Genomic DNA, 19,464 nt, shown 5'->3' on the forward strand with positions numbered 1-19,464 from the left:
ACACAAATGAAGATTAGGCCACATTAAACTCTCTCTCCAGACTCAGTAGCATCTGCTCATCAAGATGGGACTTTCAAATCTACGTGGCAAACATTCCAGAGTTGGTTTCCAAATGATGGAGCTAGTTCACGACAAATCCAGGAGCAGTGAACGTGCCTTAAAGTGAAAAAGAGGCAATCCAGCTCCAGACATTTCCAAACTATTGTCCTGACTTCAAACGGTGGTCAAATGCACCCAAATCAAAGGAGGGGAGAAGAGTTCAAAGTGCACCGGAGAGAACACATATCAGGGATGCCAGCTGGGGCGCTTTTTCTCCATAAGTTCTGAGCTAGGACAAGCATGCATGATGAATGGGCCAGCAAGAGGTTTCTATTGCTCCAAATCACACACAGGCAGGCTTGGACCACAAACTGTGTTGTCTGATTCTCTCACCATGGATGGCGCCGCAGGTGCCAAGAGAGATTTCAGCTGCAGGTTTATTTATGTAGTTCTTCATTTTTTAATTTTTATTTTATATTGAAGTATAGTTGATTTACAATGTTGTGTTAGTTATCTAGCTCTTTAGATGATGAAGGCCTCTCAGTGTGGACTTTCCTTCCAGAAGAAATCTGGAAAGTTTGGTGCTGAAATTAAGGCAATGTTTTGATCATGAGGCACGGATGGATGGATGCTAAGAGCTGCTCTAAATGTGACTTTGAGATTTAGACATCCATAACACAATAGCAAAAAGGTTACTTTGCACCAATTTACACCCATTAGAATGGCTACTATTTTTTTAAAAAAAGAAAACCACAAGTGTTAGAGAGGATGCAGAGAAATTTGGAACCCTTGTGTATCGCTGCTGGGAATGTAAAATGGTGCAGCCACTGTGGAAGGCAGTACTGCAGTTCCTAAAAAATTAAGCACAGAATTGTCATATGACCCAGCAATTCCACTTCTGGGTCTATATCTAAGTTGAAAGCAGGGCTTGGAAGAGATATGTTCACAGACTTACACCAGGTTCACAGCAGCATTATTTATAATAGTTAAAAGGTGGAGGGCTTCCCTGGTGGCGCAGTGGTCGAGAGTCCGCCTGCCAATGCAGGGAACACGGGTTCGTGCCCCGGTCCAGGAAGATCCCACATGCCGTGGAGCGGCTGGGCCCGTGAGCCATGGCCGCTGAGCCTGCGCGTCCGGAGCCTGTGCTCCGCAACGGGAGAGGCCACAACAGTGAGAGGCCCGCGTACCGCAAAAAAAAAAAAAAAAAAAAAAAAAATGGCTAAAGTGATAAATGTTATGCTATGAATATTTTAACCACAAGTTTAAAGAAAAAGGTCACTGTGGTCTTCTCCAAAGAAGGAAGAAATAGGGACCTCTTTCTTCAATTCTGGCTTAGGGCTGTAGGAGGGGCAAAGGTGAGTAACATTCGAAGTCTGGAATCAGAGAATCATATTTACAAACAGCAGACACTTGGCAGAACATGGCCTGCACTCCAGTCAAACTAAATGCAAACCCTAAGGGAACACAGCACCAAATGACAGTAATTCTGACGGGGGCTCTGGGAAAGGCTTTATGGAGGAAATGGCATTTCAATTGGGCTTCGATGGATGAAGAGAAGTTCTTTAGGTAGAGAGGCAAAGGGAGGACACTGCAAGTGGTGTGAACAGCTTAAGTAGAGACATGAAAGGAGGGACAGGCGGCTGTCCTGGGGGTCTAGCAAGCAGCCGGGTTTGGCCAGAGGACAGAAGGTTTGTAAATAAAGACACAAAAGGACATGGGAATATGAGGGTCACAAGCCCTTGGTGATAAGCCAGCCCACCCCGGTTTTCAGACAAGGACATGGCAACCCCGAGGGGATGTTCTCCGACATCCCGCAGCTGCGGGCTTAGCAGAGGCCGGCCCGGAAGCCTGGCTCCTTTTCCTCATGCCCACTCCGACATTCTCCACCCCACAGCACACACCATGAAACCAAAGATTTGCCGTTCCATGGCTGCCTGGGAACTCCAGGCTGATTCTGCTTTCATATGAAGAGAGATACAGCCAGCATTTGTCCACAAGCGATGGTTTACTCATTTGGCCAGATGTGCCGAGACGTGGCCGCCTCCTCAAGATTCAAATCGAGCTATTAAGCCCATAGCAGCATTTAGCCGAAGCCAGAGACTGCTGGTGCTGATGGGAGCTGGACCAGAGTGGTGCCCATGGGTGACCTGCGCGCCTCAGTCCAAAAGCCCCCAAGGCTTCCCTTTCTCAGCTCCCCGGAAGGAGACATTTGCTTATTTAGTGAGACAATAGGGAACAGAGTCCAGAATATGCTGTGGTATATTAAATATCACATTGTGTCCCTTCTCAAAGAATGACTTAAAACCTCTTCCTTGTTCTTTTCATGTATACCTTAATACCCCACCCAGGCCCCGTTCTCCCACTTCAATTTTTTTTAATCACATTTTTATTGCTGATGCTAGGAACTCCAGTGAAAACCTCTTTCAAACAGAGCTGTCTGGTTTCCTTAAATTTCATTGGAAAGTGCAGTTAATTCATTTACATCTTATTGCTAAAAATGCCCCAGCCCACTTTTCCACGTTAATAAGCACAGCATCATGCTAAATATAGTTTCACTTTTGCTTGGTGACCCACAGATTTCCAGACCCCAGGCTCATCATTGTGGAGATGGGTGATGACAGATGAGAATGAAGAAGGTACGGGACACCTGACAGTGTAGGCTCTCCAGCACCTTCTCCTGAAATTCTGTTTTTTTTTTGTTTTTTTTTTGCGGTACGTGGGCCTCTCACTGTTGCGGCCTCTACCGTTGCGGAGCACAGGCTCCGGACGCGCAGGCCCAGCGGCCATGGCTCACGGGCCCAGCCGCTCCGCGGCATGTGGGATCCTCCCGGACCGGGGCACGAACCTGTGTCCCCTGCATCGGCAGGCGGACTCTCAACCACTGCGCCACCAGGGAGGCCCCTGAAATTCTGTTTTTAAGGAAATCTCCATATACTCATATGAAGATCATTTTGTTTTCACTGGCTTCAGAGTCTCAACTAAAAGTAAATTCCAGGTTGACGGGTCCTAGATGTATGCTATCCGATATGGTGGCCACAAGTCATGCTAAGCACTTAACCCGAGATGTGCTGTAAGTGTAAAAGGTACAATGGATTTCAAAGACTGAACACAAAAAAGGATTAAAAAAATCTCATTAATAATTTTTATACTGATTACATGTTGAAATGATAAGATTAAGATACAGTGAGTTCAATAAAATGCATTACTAAAATTAATTTTACCCGTTTCTGTTTACTTGTTTAGGGTGGCTACTAGAAAATGTGAAATTACATATGTGGCTCGAATTCGTGGCTCACATATTTCTATCCAATGGCGCTATTCTAGATCTGAGGTCAGAGACTTTTCCTGTAAAAAAGGGCCAGATGGTAATTATTTGGGGTTTTTCAGCTGCTGATGTCCATCTAGTGTGGTATCAAGAAAGCAGACATTGACAACACATAAGCCAGTGAGCATGGCTGTGGTCCAGTGCAACCTTGTTTACAGAAAAATGTAGTTGGCCGGATTGGCCCGGGGGCCGTAGTTTGCAGATCACTGTTACAGACTATCGAGCTTTTATTCTAGATAGAGTTTTTGTATCATTAGATATTAGTTATTTTGTCATTTTTATGAAAATGTGTTCTCGTCATTATTTTGAATTATAGCCATTTGGAAAGATGACGAGATCATATAATAATCAGCTGAATTAGAAGACCACTTAAAGTGCTACAGTTTTAAAGAACACGGAGTGACAAAAGATATACTTTTTAAAGGAATGATCACATAGGAGAAATAAGATGAATAACCCAATCAGGCATCATTTCCTATACATGTGGTTGATGGGGCTTGATTTGCTATTTTGCCAAGGGTCCCTCATGGGTATGTTGACACCTTGCTAATGTTTCTTTCAATAAAGATCTAAGTAGGATGAGAAGTTGGAGCTAGGCTAGGAAAAGAGGTCGAATTTCATGGTCTGACGGGTCTTCCCTGGCGGTCCAGTGGTTAAGACTCCGCGCTTCCACTGCAGGGAGCACAGATTCTATCCCTGGTGGGGGAACTAAGATCCTGCAAGCCACTTGGTGCAGCCAAAAAACAACAACAACAACAACGAGAATTTCATGGACTGAAATAGATGTTTAAAGAAGTGAGAGAAACATTAGTGACAGCTGGGGAACAAGAGAAGAGCAACTTCAGGGATAGGGCAATGTTCTTAATATGATGGGGGTATGCCAGCCCCAAAGAGGACCTCAGAGTTACTGTATGTGATTTGAGGAGCATGGTCTAAATCCCTCAGGAAGGTTTTGCAATCTTCCTTCTCGTGGGCACCTATGTAACATAGGAAGCTGGCATCTCGTGGGCTGGAGCAGACCCAGCGGGCAGCTGCTACGCCATGAGTCGTGGCTACCTCTGTTATGTACAAAACCAACACCGATTAGAGACACATCACATTCTAAATATTGATTAAGCTGAAGCTGATTTCCTGGCTCAAGTTATGTGTGTGTTATGAGCTATTTCCTGTCAGGAAAATAAAGCAATTAACTTGAAGAGTTTCAGCTACGGGCATAACACGTGTCCAACCTTCATAGGTATTTTCACATGCCAGGTTGCATTAACATAAGCTAAAAATCACCCAAACGTTCCTTTGTTTAGAAATTATAAAGTCAGAGTCCACGTCTTGTTCATTGTTACGTCCCCGGCTTGTAAGATAGAGCTCGGCACATTGTAGAGTTTGGCTAAGGGTTTTTTGCTGAAATAAGTACCAGGCGTGGGCATTTCTGCCAGGTGCCTCGGTGGCCCAACTCAGATCAATCGCCCCACAGCGCTGGGGGCACCTGCATATAAACCAAAGCACTCGATCCAATCTTGAGTCGCCACCAAACTTTCCTGACATTCACAAGTTCTTTGGGGCGGGTGGGGGGATGGGGGTTGGCACTCCTCTGTTTTTCAACCAGCCTCATTAATCTCCTTCCAAAGAACATTTTACTGGGCCCCTGGGGGTCAGAGTCGACCCGGGGGGACTGTGAGGTCAGAGAAGGTGGCACTCGCACCCACCTTGTCCCTTTAGGGTGGACTTCTCCCTTTCAGGCAACTGCCCTACATTCTAGAACTTTTCCATTTCCCCACACCAAAAAATATAAATTAAAACTTTTAAATTTCCTGCCCCTCCACCCCCTGTTGGACTCGTGCTCATCTGGCGAGTTCACCCATGTTAATGTGATAATGAAAAACACGGTGGTAATGTCACATATGTACATTTCCAGGCCAGCCTGGTGGAGATAATGCCTTAAAAACAAAGGCCAGATGTACTGCAGCTGTAAGCGAGCTAGTTGCGGTGTAAAGGGCACCTCTGTGCCCCTCCAATTATGCCATTTAGGCAACCACATAGATGTTTCACCTCGGAAGCTGCTGATCTGCTCCGCACACAATGGAGCTGGGCTCTGAAAGATGCCTGAGCCCTCAAACATCTGTTTATACCAGAATGAAGCCCTAATCAAAGTCAAATTTGACAACATCCCACACAGTCACAAAACATAGAGTCCTTTGTCTTTGTGTAATTGTGTATATTTTGTCATTTTTTAAAAAAAAAGACAGAGATGGGTCATTTCATGTGTGTTCCTGATACAAGACCCCAAATTGGAACTCTAAATGCATTCCGTTCAGCCTGGGAATCAAGAAACAGATGAACTTAATGTATCTTCTGGATGGAAAAAATAATCTATCAAAACCACCTGAACTTTTTTTTAGGATGAGTCCATCTCATTCCTTTAAAAATCAGTAAGAGGAAACGCTCTTCAAATAACCTTCCCTTGTTCCAAAGACGTGAGAAAACTTGGCTCTTTTCTCTATATGATCCACTTATTATTTAAGGAAACAGAGACATTAGAAAATCTTAACTCATGTCACTTGTCTCTCTACGGGAGGTCCATTTACACTTACATGTGCGTGTGGGTATGTCTGATTGCAAACAATAATTGGCTATTTTTCTCATCCTTGTCCATTCTGCCCCACAGTCACCTAAGAAAACCTTGCCTTTTGAGCACCCTCTCTCCGAACCGGATCAAACTTTCCACAGGTCAAAAGGTAATTGTCTTGGCTTAAGACGCCTACGTTTCCGATTTCTGCCAACTAGAAATAAGCAAAAATTCTGTTTATGTCAACAAAGCATGCAATTAAGCAGAATGAGCGATGACATCAATATGGACTTCGAGGTCAAGATGAGCCTTGGGAAACATTTCCCAGCCAACCCGTGTGCCTTCCCAAACCTGAGAGCTGGCTAGAGAAAAGCCATTGCAATAATGATCAACACTCCCTGCTGTGTTGGATCCTCTCTCCCTTTTAATACTGTTTGATATGCTATTTCTTGCTGACACAAATTATGAGAGGGTAACCAAGTTTGGTGCCGTTTAATTTCATTGAGTACCTACTATGTGCTAGGCATGGGGACAAACGCAGTAAGTCTTCTCATTCACTTCTAACCTCATCCTCTCACAATGAATTTCATAGAACTTCTCCCCTCTAACCTCACGACAGCTCTCTGAGGGACACAGCATTCCAGTTAACGGCTGAGGAAACGAAATGGATTCAGAGAGGGTGAGTAACTTGCGCAAGATCACCCAGCTACTAAAAAGCAGAACCAAAATTCAAACCCATAGCTGCTGACTCCAAAGCTGGCGATGGTGTGCCTGCTGCCTTCCAGAAACACCCAAAATGATGCCCTCAACTCATCCACTTCTACACCCGTCACCACCTTCTGGTTACAGGTGGGGGAATCTTGGGATTTTGCTCACTCCCGTCTTGAAAGTGTGGGGTGAGGGGCTAAAATCACATCAGATCACCATGCATTACGTCTGGGGAGGGTAGATGTTCTCTTACAAACACACACGCTGCACCGAACCGACTCCCCAGCTTGGTTCAGCCCTTCTTCGGGTGAGGCTGGGAGGCAAACGACAAGCCACCAAAGCAGAAGCTCCTCGGCAGTTCCTCACATGCCGCACGCCCTCGTGCCCCCTCGTGCCCCCTCCGTTCCTTCCTCCGGGGAATGGGATGAGCCAATAAACAGGGTCACTGGATTCCCTTCAGGCTATTTATGGTCTACTCCAGTCTACCGACTTCTCCGTGAATTGCCTGGCCTCTTTACGCCTTCTCTTCTACCTGCCCTCCAGCTGCTCCGTTCAGCCAGTTGGTGGCTCCCACACTTTTGCCAACAGGCAGCTGGAAAGAAGAGAAGGCAAGAGGCAAACACCACCAGTTGGGAGATTTTAGGGACTCTGGTTGGAATGAATGTGGAAGCTATTGGCTGATGTGAAGTTAGAGGATGGGTCTCTGTATTTCAAATATCCATAATCATTCTTGCACAAACTGGATAATTGAAGGTCTCTATACCTCGTTTTGAAGTTCCTAGGTCCTGTGTTACACAAAGCAAGGAGTTAATGAACACTTCTGGAGGGATAACTGATGGTCTGTGGTCGCTTACAGAGAATTCTGTACAAGACTCTGTCACAGCCACTGCCTGCCAATGAGCCCCACATACATCTGTGCCGCTAACGCCCTCTCGTTTCTTTGTCTTCTGGTTGTCTCACAAGTGCAAATGTCCACTCGGAATATTTCAGCTCTACAGCTGACACCAATACCAGCCATTGTGAGATTTGTTTTCTCATTTTAGGAAAAAACTATACTTCGAGACCAGAGTTCCAAAGAGACAGAATTGCCTTCTCCAAGTGCCATTGTCACAAATGGGGCTGGGCAGTCTCAGGCTGTTCTAGCCAAGTCTGGTGGAAGGTAAGAGTTAATGATGGACGAGAATGGCTAGGGGGTCTCTGAGGCAAAGAAAGACCATCATGGACCCCACCAGTCAGCACCCATAACCTCAGTGGAAGCGGTTTCCGTGACCTTTTGCTTTCAAGGCGCCATCCTCTCTGAGGAGGCTCTCTGCATCTTGACCTTTGGTGACCTCAGAATTTGGGGGGCAGCTGCCGGAACCAGGGATCATCTTTTCAGAAATCTGCTTGGCATCGTTCCGTGACTTATCTTTCAGGCCTCATCACAATTATTCATGCTTTGGCAGTATCCTAGCTACAGTCACAGTACTGTTCTTGGGCTGCTACTGAAGGTTATTCTGTCCCAGCCAATGGAGAAGGAATGTGCTCATCACCTCAGGACCCTGTTCTCCATCAGGGTGGCAGGGGCTTGAAGGCATCTGTCTAGAAGGCCTCTCTCAACCTCCAGCCCTTGTGAACCAGCAAATAGGTAGGGATGACACAAAACAGGAGTCAGTCCCCAAATCACAGACAATTTGTCTTTGTAATACATTCCAAGGCACACTTGGCTATACTCTTGGACACATGTTCATAGAAACTCAAGTGCTAAACTCTGCCAGCTGCCTCTGGATTATACAAGGCCCCCATCCTTTGCCTCTCCATTGTGATGGCAAATATCTTCTGGCTTTACTTTTGTTTTTTTTTCCCCTCTTTAACATCCTGCTTCTACTCTGTGGCCTCGGCTTCCTGCTTTGTATATTTTAGGCTACGTTAGACATGACCTCACATCCTGGTCAATTTCACAGAAGCTGCTAATTTTGAGAACTTTGCTAATGGCCCATACATCTATGCATAAGGGGAATGGGTTACAAACCGCAAAATCCAGAAGGCAATGAATGGCTAGAACTGGGGTTCTGGAAGGAGATAGACTTGGGTTTCAAACCTGGACTACCTGTGTGGCCTAGTACAACTAACTTAACCTCTCTGAGCCTCAGTTAACTCATCTGAATGGGGATCATACTAGCTCCTACCTCACAAGGTTATTGTTAAGATTAATATTGGATAATGCATATAAATAACCTAGCACAATGCAAACTATTATTACTACTACTACTATTATTATTTAGGTTTCCAAATTATGGGATAGCTTTCTTCCTCTAGTGTCTACCTATTCCTGAGGTCCTGCTTAGCTATTCTGCTCAACTTCCACCCTCCATCTGTCCACCCCCTGCCCTGACCAAGCACTTTCTCTAGGAAGTATTCCTTGATGTACAAGACACACACTCATGCATTTTTCTCAGTAGTTTATGTTTTTCATGTGTTCATGCAGCTGTTTTACATCTTCCCCAATTTGCAGCTGAATTTCTCCAAGGTCAAGAAGGCTTACCTTTCAGCAGTTTCTCTGGTAGCACATACCTCTCAAGCAAAATCCCTACCAATGGCTAGACCTTTAGAACAAAGGGTGAAGCCCACCTTCCAAGTCACACTTTTGCTTCCCTGGGTTTTGCAAAACTTTCTCATTCAGTTGAAAAATGGTTTTCTTGTTTATTCAAGTTTTTTTTTTTTTAACAGTAGCATATCCGAAGCCCAACTGAAGGAAACACACATACTCAGGAAGCACTGACATTTCCCTCTCCATGGTAGTTCTAAAATCCATCCCTTCCTTGTCTGCCAAGACATTCATCCATGCTCTAGTTATTTTCCACATTACAGTATTTTCTATAATCTCTCTTTTTGGAGCCCTACCTCACCACTTCACTAACTCACCATAGTCTGTCCATAGCATCATTTTTCTCCTCTCTGTGATCTGTTGTCTCAAATCCCCCTTGGTCCATACAGAAATATTATAAATTTTTTTTAAATTTTATTTAGTTTACTTTTGACTGCGTTGGGTCCTCATTGCTGCGCGCAGGCTCTCTCCAGTTGCGGTGAGCGGGAGCTACTTTTCGCTGTGGTGTGCGGGCTTCTCATTGCGGTGGCTTCTCTTGTTGCGGAGCATGGGCTCTAGGCGCGCGGGCTTCAGTAGTTGTGGCACGTGGGCTCTAGAGCGCAGGCTCAGCAGCTGTGGCTCACCGGCCCAGTTGCTCCGCGGCATGTGGGATCCTCCCGGACTAGGGCTCAAATCCGCGTTCCCTGCATTGGCAGGCGGATTTTTAACCACTGCGCCACCAGGGAAACCCCATACAGCACTTTTATACTTGCTCCATCATCTGTCTTTGCTCCTGTGGACGACTTCGGCCTTTATTGCTCTTGTTTCTCTGATTTCTTGTAACAGTCAAGAAGCAGGCTCTGCTTGCCAGGTCTTGGTATTTCCACATGGAACTTTCCTGACCACTTGTACATTGTTTCACACACTGCTCTACTACCTCATTTCTGCCTCTGTGGGTAACCAGTGCATTGTGGATGGGAATCATCTGTTTAAACTGCAACCCTGTCATCTGTTATGGCAGTTTTATTTATGAGCCTGTGTGCTGTAACCCTGTGGCATAAATGTTAAATAATAATATCTCCTGGGTGAAAAAAACGATTCATGTTAACTGACAACTTCTTATAAAAATATGAACTAAAGCCAACCACAAAATATGGTACTGGCTTATTTTACAATATGAGGAAAAGCATGGATTGCTCAACAGGTAGATGAAGAGGCAGAATTACAATTTGCATTTTTACATCCTCTTGCTTCAAGAAATGAAACATTCAACAAGTAAAGGGTATCAAAAGAAACTTGGGCTGAGCGGCAACTTTCTTTGGAATCAAATTCTAAATCCTGCCAATGTCTCCTAAGCAGTTTTTTGCCTCCAAGAAGAAAGTCTCCAAATAATGGCAATGCCACATAAATGAAAAGAATTCTGGACAATGACACTACTCAATTTTTTTTCTTTTCTTTTTCAGCATTCTGTGAATTTCCTATTACATCAGTTTCATGATTCAGCATTTTCCATTTCATTTATTTACAGTAATATATGGCGAGATAACCCAAGGTTTCTGCAGGATCCTGGAACATAAGGTAGGCTGGACAGAAATGGTGTCACCTCCTGTAAATTTACTGTTGTTTAGGAGAATTCAAAGCAGAAGAGAGCAAGCCAGCAAAGGAATTGGGGAATATTCCCCCACCTTGTTCCGAGGGTCTAAATTACTCTGGTATTTTAAATGAGTTGGTTTTGAAAAACAGATTACTGCCATTTAGTTGATGACTAAAACAAAAGCCAGGAAGTGTGCAAATTGTAAACGGACACGCATGAGCCAAACGTGTTCTCTGAAATGACAATGTTCAAGACGCAGCTAAAGTCCCCACTCTGGCGGTAAGCGTGTTACAAAGAACTAGATTTCTTGCTGGCAGCCGCAACTTGGCTGGAGTGACCATGGAGGAGTTGAAGAGCGCTGGAAATACGAGGTTCATCGCCGGGTGCGTCCGCACAAAACGGTCCGGGCCATGAGGACCGGGTGGAAACTAAGAGGAGGGGCGAGGCGGGTGGCATTCGCAGAGAGAAAGAGGCGAAGTTGGGCAAGGGAAGGAAAGGAACCTCGAGAAGATTGTGAGGGACGCCCAGGACCGGCAGGGAGGGAGCTGGAGAGCCGTGCGCAGCGGGGAGGGAGGAAACGCGGGGTGGCGAGGCTCCCAGGTGGAGTGGGGAACAGGACTGGGTGTCCAAGGGAACCTGACCCGGGTCTGGAACGGGTCTCGGAGGGAGACCCGGTCCACGCACCGCTCTCCGCGCCCCGGGTCCACGCACCGCTCTCCGCGCCCCGGGTACCCGTCCCAGGTGCCGGGAGCGCCAAGGGTGCGGCGGCGAGGAAGAGACAAAACTAGCCGTGCCGCACCCGCCCGCGAGGTAGAGGTCCCCGGCCGCCCCCACCCGCGTCCCCGGGGCCCCGCGCAGAGGGGAGGACCCGGGCAGGGTCCGGCGCTCACCAGGTAGCAGAGCAGAAGCAGCGCGCAGGCAGGGCGCCCGCCGAGGCCCGGGGGGACGCCGCCACTCGGGGGGGCCATGGCTGCGGCCCGGGGGCCGGCCGCGAGCGGCAGGGGTTGTTGCTGCTGCTGCCGCCGTGGCCACTCGAGCCCCGCGCCGCGCCGCTGCATGGCGAGGCCGCCCGGATCCGGGCCGGAATAGGTCACCTGGTGCAGGGACCGGCCCCCGCCCGAGGCGCCACCTTCCCGCCCGCCCCCGGCCGGGCCGGCCGCTGCGCGCGGGGCCACCTGCCGCCGCCGCCGCCGCCGCCGCCGCCGCCGCCGCCGCCGGACCCGCCGCCGCCTCCACTACCGCTCCCGCCGTCGCCGCCCCCGCAGCCCCAGCCGAGCGCCAGCTCCTCCCAGCCTCCCAGTCCCCGTCCCCTCCCTCCCCTCCCTCCCCTCCGCTCCCGGCCCAGCCCGCCTCCCGGCCGCTCCCTCCGGCCCCCAGGCTTCCACCCCGGCCGGCAACAGGCGCCCACGCAGGTGGGGACTGACCCGGGCCCCGCCCCCTGGCCACCGACCCCCCCCCCCCCGCTCCCGGCCAGACCCCCTTTCCCTTTCTTTCCTTTCCTTCTCCTTCCCCACCCCCCTTCCGCGCTCTTTCTCTCCGCGATCCCTCTCCCCGCCCTCCGCTTCCCTTTTTTCCTTCTCTACAATTCTCTCTCACCTCTCTTCCTAACCCCTTTTTTCTTTTTTCACTTGCTTCCTTCACTCTCAATCCGTTTCCTCTCTCCACTCCCTCCTCTTCTCATTCTATTCCTCTCTTGCGCATCCTCTCTCTCCCACCCACTCCTTTGGCGGGTCCTGCAGCCTAGTTCCCGCCCGTGCAATGGGTTTTTGTTTGGTTGCTTTTTTGGCAAGGGCGCCATTCCCGTCGGGCACAGTGCGAGTGTGCCCCCTTGGAGTTGCGCCACGCAGTGGCCCAGCTTCCAGTCTTTAAGGGTGGATTTTGACCCCTACCAACCTCCACCTGTCCACCTGCAGGCGCGGGGCCTCCTCCCTGCGGGCACCGTTTTAGCCCGAGGTGCGCCGCACCCTGCCGGCTGGTTCGCGGCACGTTCTGGATGCTTCCCGAGGGTTTTGTGCCGGGCCGGCGCCACTGCCGCCGAGCTCTTTGTTTTAATTGTCCAGAGTATCGGCGCCCAAATCGCGTTTGTATTTGATTTGCATCCCTGTGCCCCGGCTTCCACTTTGGACCGAAAAGAAAATGAATTAATTAGGCCAATTCAGTTGTGCTCAAGCCCCAAGTGAAAGGGGTGAGGCTCTTGAAGAGTACAAACAGCTTTTAAAAAAAAAAAAACAACTCAGGCACATCCTCGGCCTTGGGGACACAGGTTGGAACTGGCTGCTCGGCGACCCAAATTCTGCTGCCAGGCCGAGGGGCCCGGCTGGACAGAGGGATCCCCAGCTCGCGCCAGCCCTGGCGCTCTAGAAAGAGAGTGGCTGTGTCTAGCGACTCTGGTAATTGCTTGGGCCCGCGGCTGCTCTGAACCAGTTAACCCACCTTCGAAAGTTCTCAGAAGCTTCCCTTTGGCAATGGTGGATTTGTGCGGATTGGGACTAATAAAAGATTGGGAGTCTGAGAGGATACAGCCCTTTCCCAGTGGAGGTGTCACCATAGCAGGTCAAGTCCCGACAGGCGTCAGGAGAGGCTGGTGGTGAAGATAGGATGCCCAGGGTGGGGTTAGAACAGCTTTGGAATCGCCCGTGCCTGGATATGCCCTCAGCCATCTCAGTACAGCCCTGGCCACACTCAGCACCTCAGCTGAGTCATCCCTTACTTTTTCTAGGTCACCTAAGGACTGTGGCCCTGGGTCAGGCTCCTGGCTCCAAGTCACTTACTGCAAAGTCATGACTTATGTCAACTGTTCTCAAACTTCAGCGTGCATCCCCGTCACCAGGAGGGCATGTTAAAACACACGTTGCTGGGCTAGAATTGCAGCTTCAGTTGGTCCTGGGTGGGGCTCGAGAAGCTGCCTTGCTAACAAGCTGGGAGGTGATGCTGCTGCCAAGCCAGAGACCCCATTTCCAGAGCCACTGGCTGATAAGAAAGGGTCACTCTGCTCCTCTCTCATCCACAGGCCACCACATTAAAGAATTTGAGGGTTTCTTTGACAATGCCTTGTCCCACTTCCACAGACCCGACGCTCTTAAAATTCTCCTGTGTGATATAGAAAACCATTCCATTTATTCTACTGAGTGTCCAAGGGGATAAAAGATCTGGTGGCTTTGCCCTAGATCGTGTCCATATTTTTTCTATCAGTATGGTAGACTATACTTTTTAACGTGTGTGAAAAGAAAACTGTTCCAGTTCAGGAGAACAGGACTTCACAGTGTTTCTGGGGTTTCCACCTGTCTTCCTGGGCCTTCTTCTGGATTTTCTCTCCTCCTTCACTGCACCCGGTTTGGGCTGGTCTTCAGAGAACTGAGTCCCTCAGGTTGTTGGTATTCAGGATTTATGGAATTGGAGTTTTCAAGCCTGTGAGCTTTAAGGGTTTGAATGTACCTAACTATAGTCAATGTGGAGGCACCACTAGGGGCCTGGGCTGTTTTTAACCTGGTATAGCCAACGTCTCACTTATTCATCTTCTACTGTGTTCCTACTGTGTGTCTGACACCACCCCAGGCCCTGGGAATCCTAAGGAGCATCGGTCATGCAGAAAACTCACCAAAACACAATTCCATCCTTTAAAAGTGACTTTCACCTTGCTCTGTGGCCCAGGGCAGGGGGTGATGGGATTGACTAATTCTGTATTGCAGAGGGGTAGAGGAAGAGAAGGTCAGAATTTCTACTCACAGTGGAGTGTGAAATTTTTATCCAAAAGACAGAATCCGTTATTGCCCTTGCCTTCTCTCTAGATGTTTGTGTCGGTAATTTGAAGGTTGTGGTCTGATTTCAGAGGACCTTTTTTATTTCAAAACAGCCCCCTTTTCCATTGTCCTGTGGAAGGGCTTAAAATTCCACTATTACAATTCATCGGTTTGAATTAAGTTTTAATACTCCACTGAAATGTGAAGGCCCCTGGGGAGAGTGTATTAATCTGGTATTGCTCGTTACTGCTGAAGTATGTCAGTTCATCACGTGCCTTCTAAAGAGACGGTGGGAGGTAAATGACGCCACACCTGAACACGGGAAAGGACAAAGGCAACGGAGTCTGGAAGGAGGATGGCAGCCTCGCTTATCCCAGCTCCGTGGATGAGCATCCAGGACCTGGAGGGAAAGGGGCTGGGGAGAGTCTGCTTGCCTGGCTGGGCGCTGAATAACATCCAGTAGTTCTCAGACTCTGCAATGGTTAGAGATCAGAAAAATCTCAGGGACCAATGCAGTTGGCCAACTATTAACTTGCCAAGTAAAAATATTGAAGCCAAACCAACCAACGAAAAACAACCCCCCGATACACGATCTTCTATCAACATTATTTCATTAAAAAGACAGGGCATTTTTACCAGCAAAAAGTTAGGAAAGACCTAATATCATAATAAAAGACAGTCCTTTAAATTGAATATCATTTGCTTGTGAAAAACTCCTAACTTGTCTTGGTCTTATTTTGCTGTGGACAAGTAGCAACTTACCTTCAGATCAGTGTGGCCCTTTGCTGGGTGCTTGGAGACCACATTTCTAAATATTAAGGATGTGTAGGGTCAAGAGATCTGCTCTTACAGAGAGAGCTGACCTAGGGGTTACAGAGGTGGTGGAGAGGCCCTGCAGGAGGCCCTGCACAAACCTAGGGCCCCCAGCTCCAGGGAGCTCCCCTCATGACCTCAATTACAAACTTCAGTATCTTGTGATAATCTTTAATGGAAAATAATCTGAAAAAATATATATATATATATATAACTGAATCACTTTGCTGTATACCTGAAACGAACACAATACTGTAAATCAACTATACTTCAATTTTAAAAAGCCACTAAATAGAATTATATCCATATGAAAAAGAAAAACTCAATTGGTCGTTTCTCTCTGTCCCACCAAGCATTGCCTGTAGCCATTTAATCCTGCTTTATTTATTTTGTAGCTGGTTTGCTGGCCAGTTCTACTCCTCAGATAGACTATAAGCTCCTTGCAAACGCGTTGTTTCTTAATCAGCTCTGTGTAATGCCTTCATGCCTTGTATAGAAAGTTCCTAGACAAATTCACTAAATAAAATTGAACCCCTCATCTTCCTCTTTCAATTTTTCTTCCATCCTCCCTTTCCTGTCCCTTTTTATCTTCCTTCCTCCTTTTCCTTTCTTATTCGTTACTCTTCCCCCATCTTCTTCCAAAAGAACACAGTTTTTCCCCACAATCAGGGGTCTCTGGAACCCTGCAGCCTCTCCTCTCTTCCATCCCCAACTTCCTTCCTGCAATTTCTGATATTCAGAATATAGACTGAACTGCAACATTTGCCTTTTACATCAAAATAGAAGAGAAGAAAACAAAAATAGAAGGCAACATACTCCCATTCTGATTGGAAGACCATGGCTTTTTTTTCTGCCAAGGGTGACCTTCAAGATTCAGCTAAATCCTGCACACCGTTTTGGTTTTGTTGTTGTTGTTGTTGCTGTTTTTTAAATTTATGGCCACACCGCGAGACACGTGGGATCTTAATTCCTCGACCAGGGGTTGAACCCGCGCCCCCTGCATTGGAAGGTGGAGTCTTAACCACTGGACTGCCGGGGAAGTCCACTGCACACTGTTCTTAATGTTCAGTACTTCTGTTTTTCTCATAACACCTATTCTTTACCTTCCCTACATCCCTTTTCTATCTCTGTTCTTCCTGTTGTTGTTTTTGTGTGTGTGTGTGTGTGGTATGCGGGCCTCTTACTGCTGTGGCCTCTCCCGTTGCGGAGCACAGGCTCCGGACGCGCAGGCTCAGCGGCCATGGCTCATGGGCCCAGTTGCTCTGCGGCATGTGGGATCTTCCCGGACCGGGGCACGAACCCGTGTCCCCTGCATCGGCAGGCGGACTCTCAACCACTGCGCCACCAGGGAAGCCCATGTTCTTCCTGTTCTGCAATCTCCATATTGATCAATTACTTCCTACTTCTTCCTTCCTTAGAACATTCCACCAGATAGCATCCTCATGTCCCGGTCCCCAGACCTTGTCTTTCGAACCTCAGGTCTTTGACTCTGCAGACTCTCTTCCTATGGACCCCAGAGCCCTCACTCTGAGAAGCTGTAGTGAAGAGGGGATGGTAGTTCGTGTGTCACCTCAGAATTTTTCTGTGGGAATTTGAAGGTGTATTTCTATGGGGATGGTGAAGGTCTTGGAATCGCTCGGTCTGTAGCTCTGAAATGAGCTCTATTTCTGGGCCTGTCAGATGAAATGCTGTTGCTCCTAGTTATTTTTGGCTCTTTGCCCTTCTGAATAGGTGCATATTCAGCTCAATATTCCCCCAACCCTGAGCTAGGAAAAACAGGCAGCTTCCCTTAGCCAAGCCTCCTCCCTCCTGGGTCGGGAACACTTATCCCCTTAAGCAGCAGCTGTCGTCTACTCTCTGGACTGCGCCCAGGATGTCTGTGCAGTGTCCAGGTGGGCAGTAGGGAAATCCACTCTCTCGCCACTGATGAAGAGCTGTGTGAGCCAAACATCCCTGGGCAGGTGCAGCCAGGTGTCCAGAGCCTCCCCACTCATACATAGGTCTGCATCCCGCCCTGTGTGGTATGGCTGCAAATCTTCTCCAGCATGTCCCTGGGGGAACCTGGGACGGAGGGGACATTTCAGGCTCAGTGAGCACAGAAGTATTTGTACACTGGGGGTCTGAGGAAGGAAGGCGCCCTGGGATGCAGAAGGTCCATAGGTACAAGGATGTCTTCGGCTGAGTGTGTTGAGAAGAACGTGTGTGTGGAAAGCAGCAGAGTGGAGAGAAGCTGGATGTGCATGTGCAGATCTGCTTGGGATGGAGAGTGAAAGGAGAGAGCCACTGGGCACCAAAGGAGAGAATGTCAGTGTAAATAACTGCAGAGGGAAGGTGAGTGCACACTAAAGCTTGGGGAAAACAGCTTGTGTCGACAAGTCCTGACAATATTTTATAACTACATCTTGCAGCTGAAATCGTGATAGTCAGGCAATAACACTGACTTAGGGCTTTTAGTCTATCCGATAATATGCAATATCCAGCAAAGTAAAATGTCAATATCAGCTGGGGCGCTTAGTATGGTCCATATAAAATCAAGAAAAGCATAAAGAAGAGAAAACTAGACCAGAGTCCTCTTAATAGCTACTTATCTCTACAGCTTTTCACTGAGAGATTTCTTTTTAAAGTTCTTATCAAGTATGACTTTGATGCATTAATTCATTTAATCCTCATGACAACCCTGAGAGGGAATAAGCACCAGTGTCATCAACAACCTCATTTTACAGATGAAGAAGCTGAGGCATCTGAAAGATCCCAGCTCCACAGCTAGGAAGCAGCAGAGCCAGTTTGGATTCAGTTTTGCTCAAGGACTCATGCTCGCACCACTGCACTAAATTCCTGCTGGGAATGGGTGACGGAGAGGCAAGCAGGTGTTGTGCAGCGTGTTGGGGAGTCACACCTGAGTTTTAGGCTTAGGGCTCTGTCTGGGCTTCACCCAGTGCTTGAGGACATAGATTGACATCTCAGACACCACTGTCCAGCGGTGCTGTCCCACCACTTCCAGCTGTGTGATGTTGGGCAAATCACTAATCCTTTTTGAAACCATCTCCACATCTGTAAAAATAAGGATAAAGTCACTGGATCTGCCCATTTACATGGTGTCGTGAAGGCCAGGTAATATAGCACAGGTGGGTGCATTGTCAATTATCAAGCCCTAGACTAGAGTAAAGCATCATATAGATATTATTCATGCTCGCCTACTTCAAAAAAAAAAAAAAAAGAAGGCTCGCAAAGAAAGATACATCCCTGATAAGACCATGAAAAATAATAAAAGGTTAATAAATAGCTGTGGTAACATGTCTCCAAAGATGACCCTACCCAGGGACCACATCTCCCGCTATAACCTTGCAGGGGAGGAATAAATCCCCCCAGTATGACCTCTGGAGGAAGCCAGTGGCCACGTGTGAACTACGACCACTGGCATGATGTGAGAAAGCCCAAGCTAGCCATCTGGAGGGAGACAGCCAGCCTCCAGCCATTCCGGCCCTCTCAGCCCAAGTGACACACCTGTGAATGAGCAAACCATCTTGCATGCTTACCCCAGTTGAGCTTTTAGATTACCCCAACTCCGGCCACCATCAGGCTGAAACTGCATAAGCATCTCCAAGCAAGAGCTGCCCAGCTGAGTCCTGTCAACTCACTGAACCAGGAAAGATAAAAATAGTTTTGAGTCACTAAGTTTGGGGGTTGTTTGTTCACAGCAATAGATAACTAAAGCAGTGCCCTAGGCTAATTCTAATGTTTTAACGGAACAGTAGAGTTGGCTTTGAGCTTCCTGGCATTCAAAGCAAAAAGGGAGCAGGGTGGATTATACGCACTTCTAATTGTCTTGAGGTACTATGATTTACTGGAATGGATAGTTCATCCGACCCATCTCCTTGCAGTCAAATCATAATGAAAATTAAACTATCTTCCTTACATGAGAATCTCTCCTACCTGTACCAAAATTACAGTTGTGCAAATCTATGATCTGCCTTGCTAGAGCAGACAGAAGAATTGCAATTGTCATTAACGAAAAAATGTCCCTTGCATCTGGCCCCAATCTTTCCGAATGGAACTCAAGCCCATTTTCTCCTGGTTGATTCTCAGCGCATCTTCTGCCTCCTGCCTCATTCCCAT

The 19,464-nt window shown here is 47.8% G+C and overlaps 1 protein-coding gene across 4 annotated transcripts in view; it reads right to left on the minus strand.

The window, feature by feature from the left end:
* SEL1L3 (SEL1L family member 3) overlaps positions 1-11,959 on the minus strand; it is a 97,108-nt gene extending 85,149 nt beyond the window's left edge. For 3 of the 4 annotated variants that reach the window (XR_009563983.2, XR_009563982.2, XR_009563981.2), the window contains exon 1: positions 11,686-11,959. Coding sequence is in view for 1 of the 4 variants with exons in the window: in XM_030832220.3 (XP_030688080.1) it covers positions 11,686-11,853 (168 nt within the window). In the remaining 3 variants the exon portion in view is untranslated. The remainder of the gene's footprint in view (positions 1-11,685) is intronic. The other variant, XM_030832220.3, reaches the window with a different exon arrangement.
* Positions 11,960-19,464: the final 7,505 nt, after the last annotated feature.

Source organism: Globicephala melas, chromosome 5 (assembly GCF_963455315.2).
Source record: "Globicephala melas chromosome 5, mGloMel1.2, whole genome shotgun sequence".
Taxonomy (NCBI): domain Eukaryota; kingdom Metazoa; phylum Chordata; class Mammalia; order Artiodactyla; family Delphinidae; genus Globicephala; species Globicephala melas.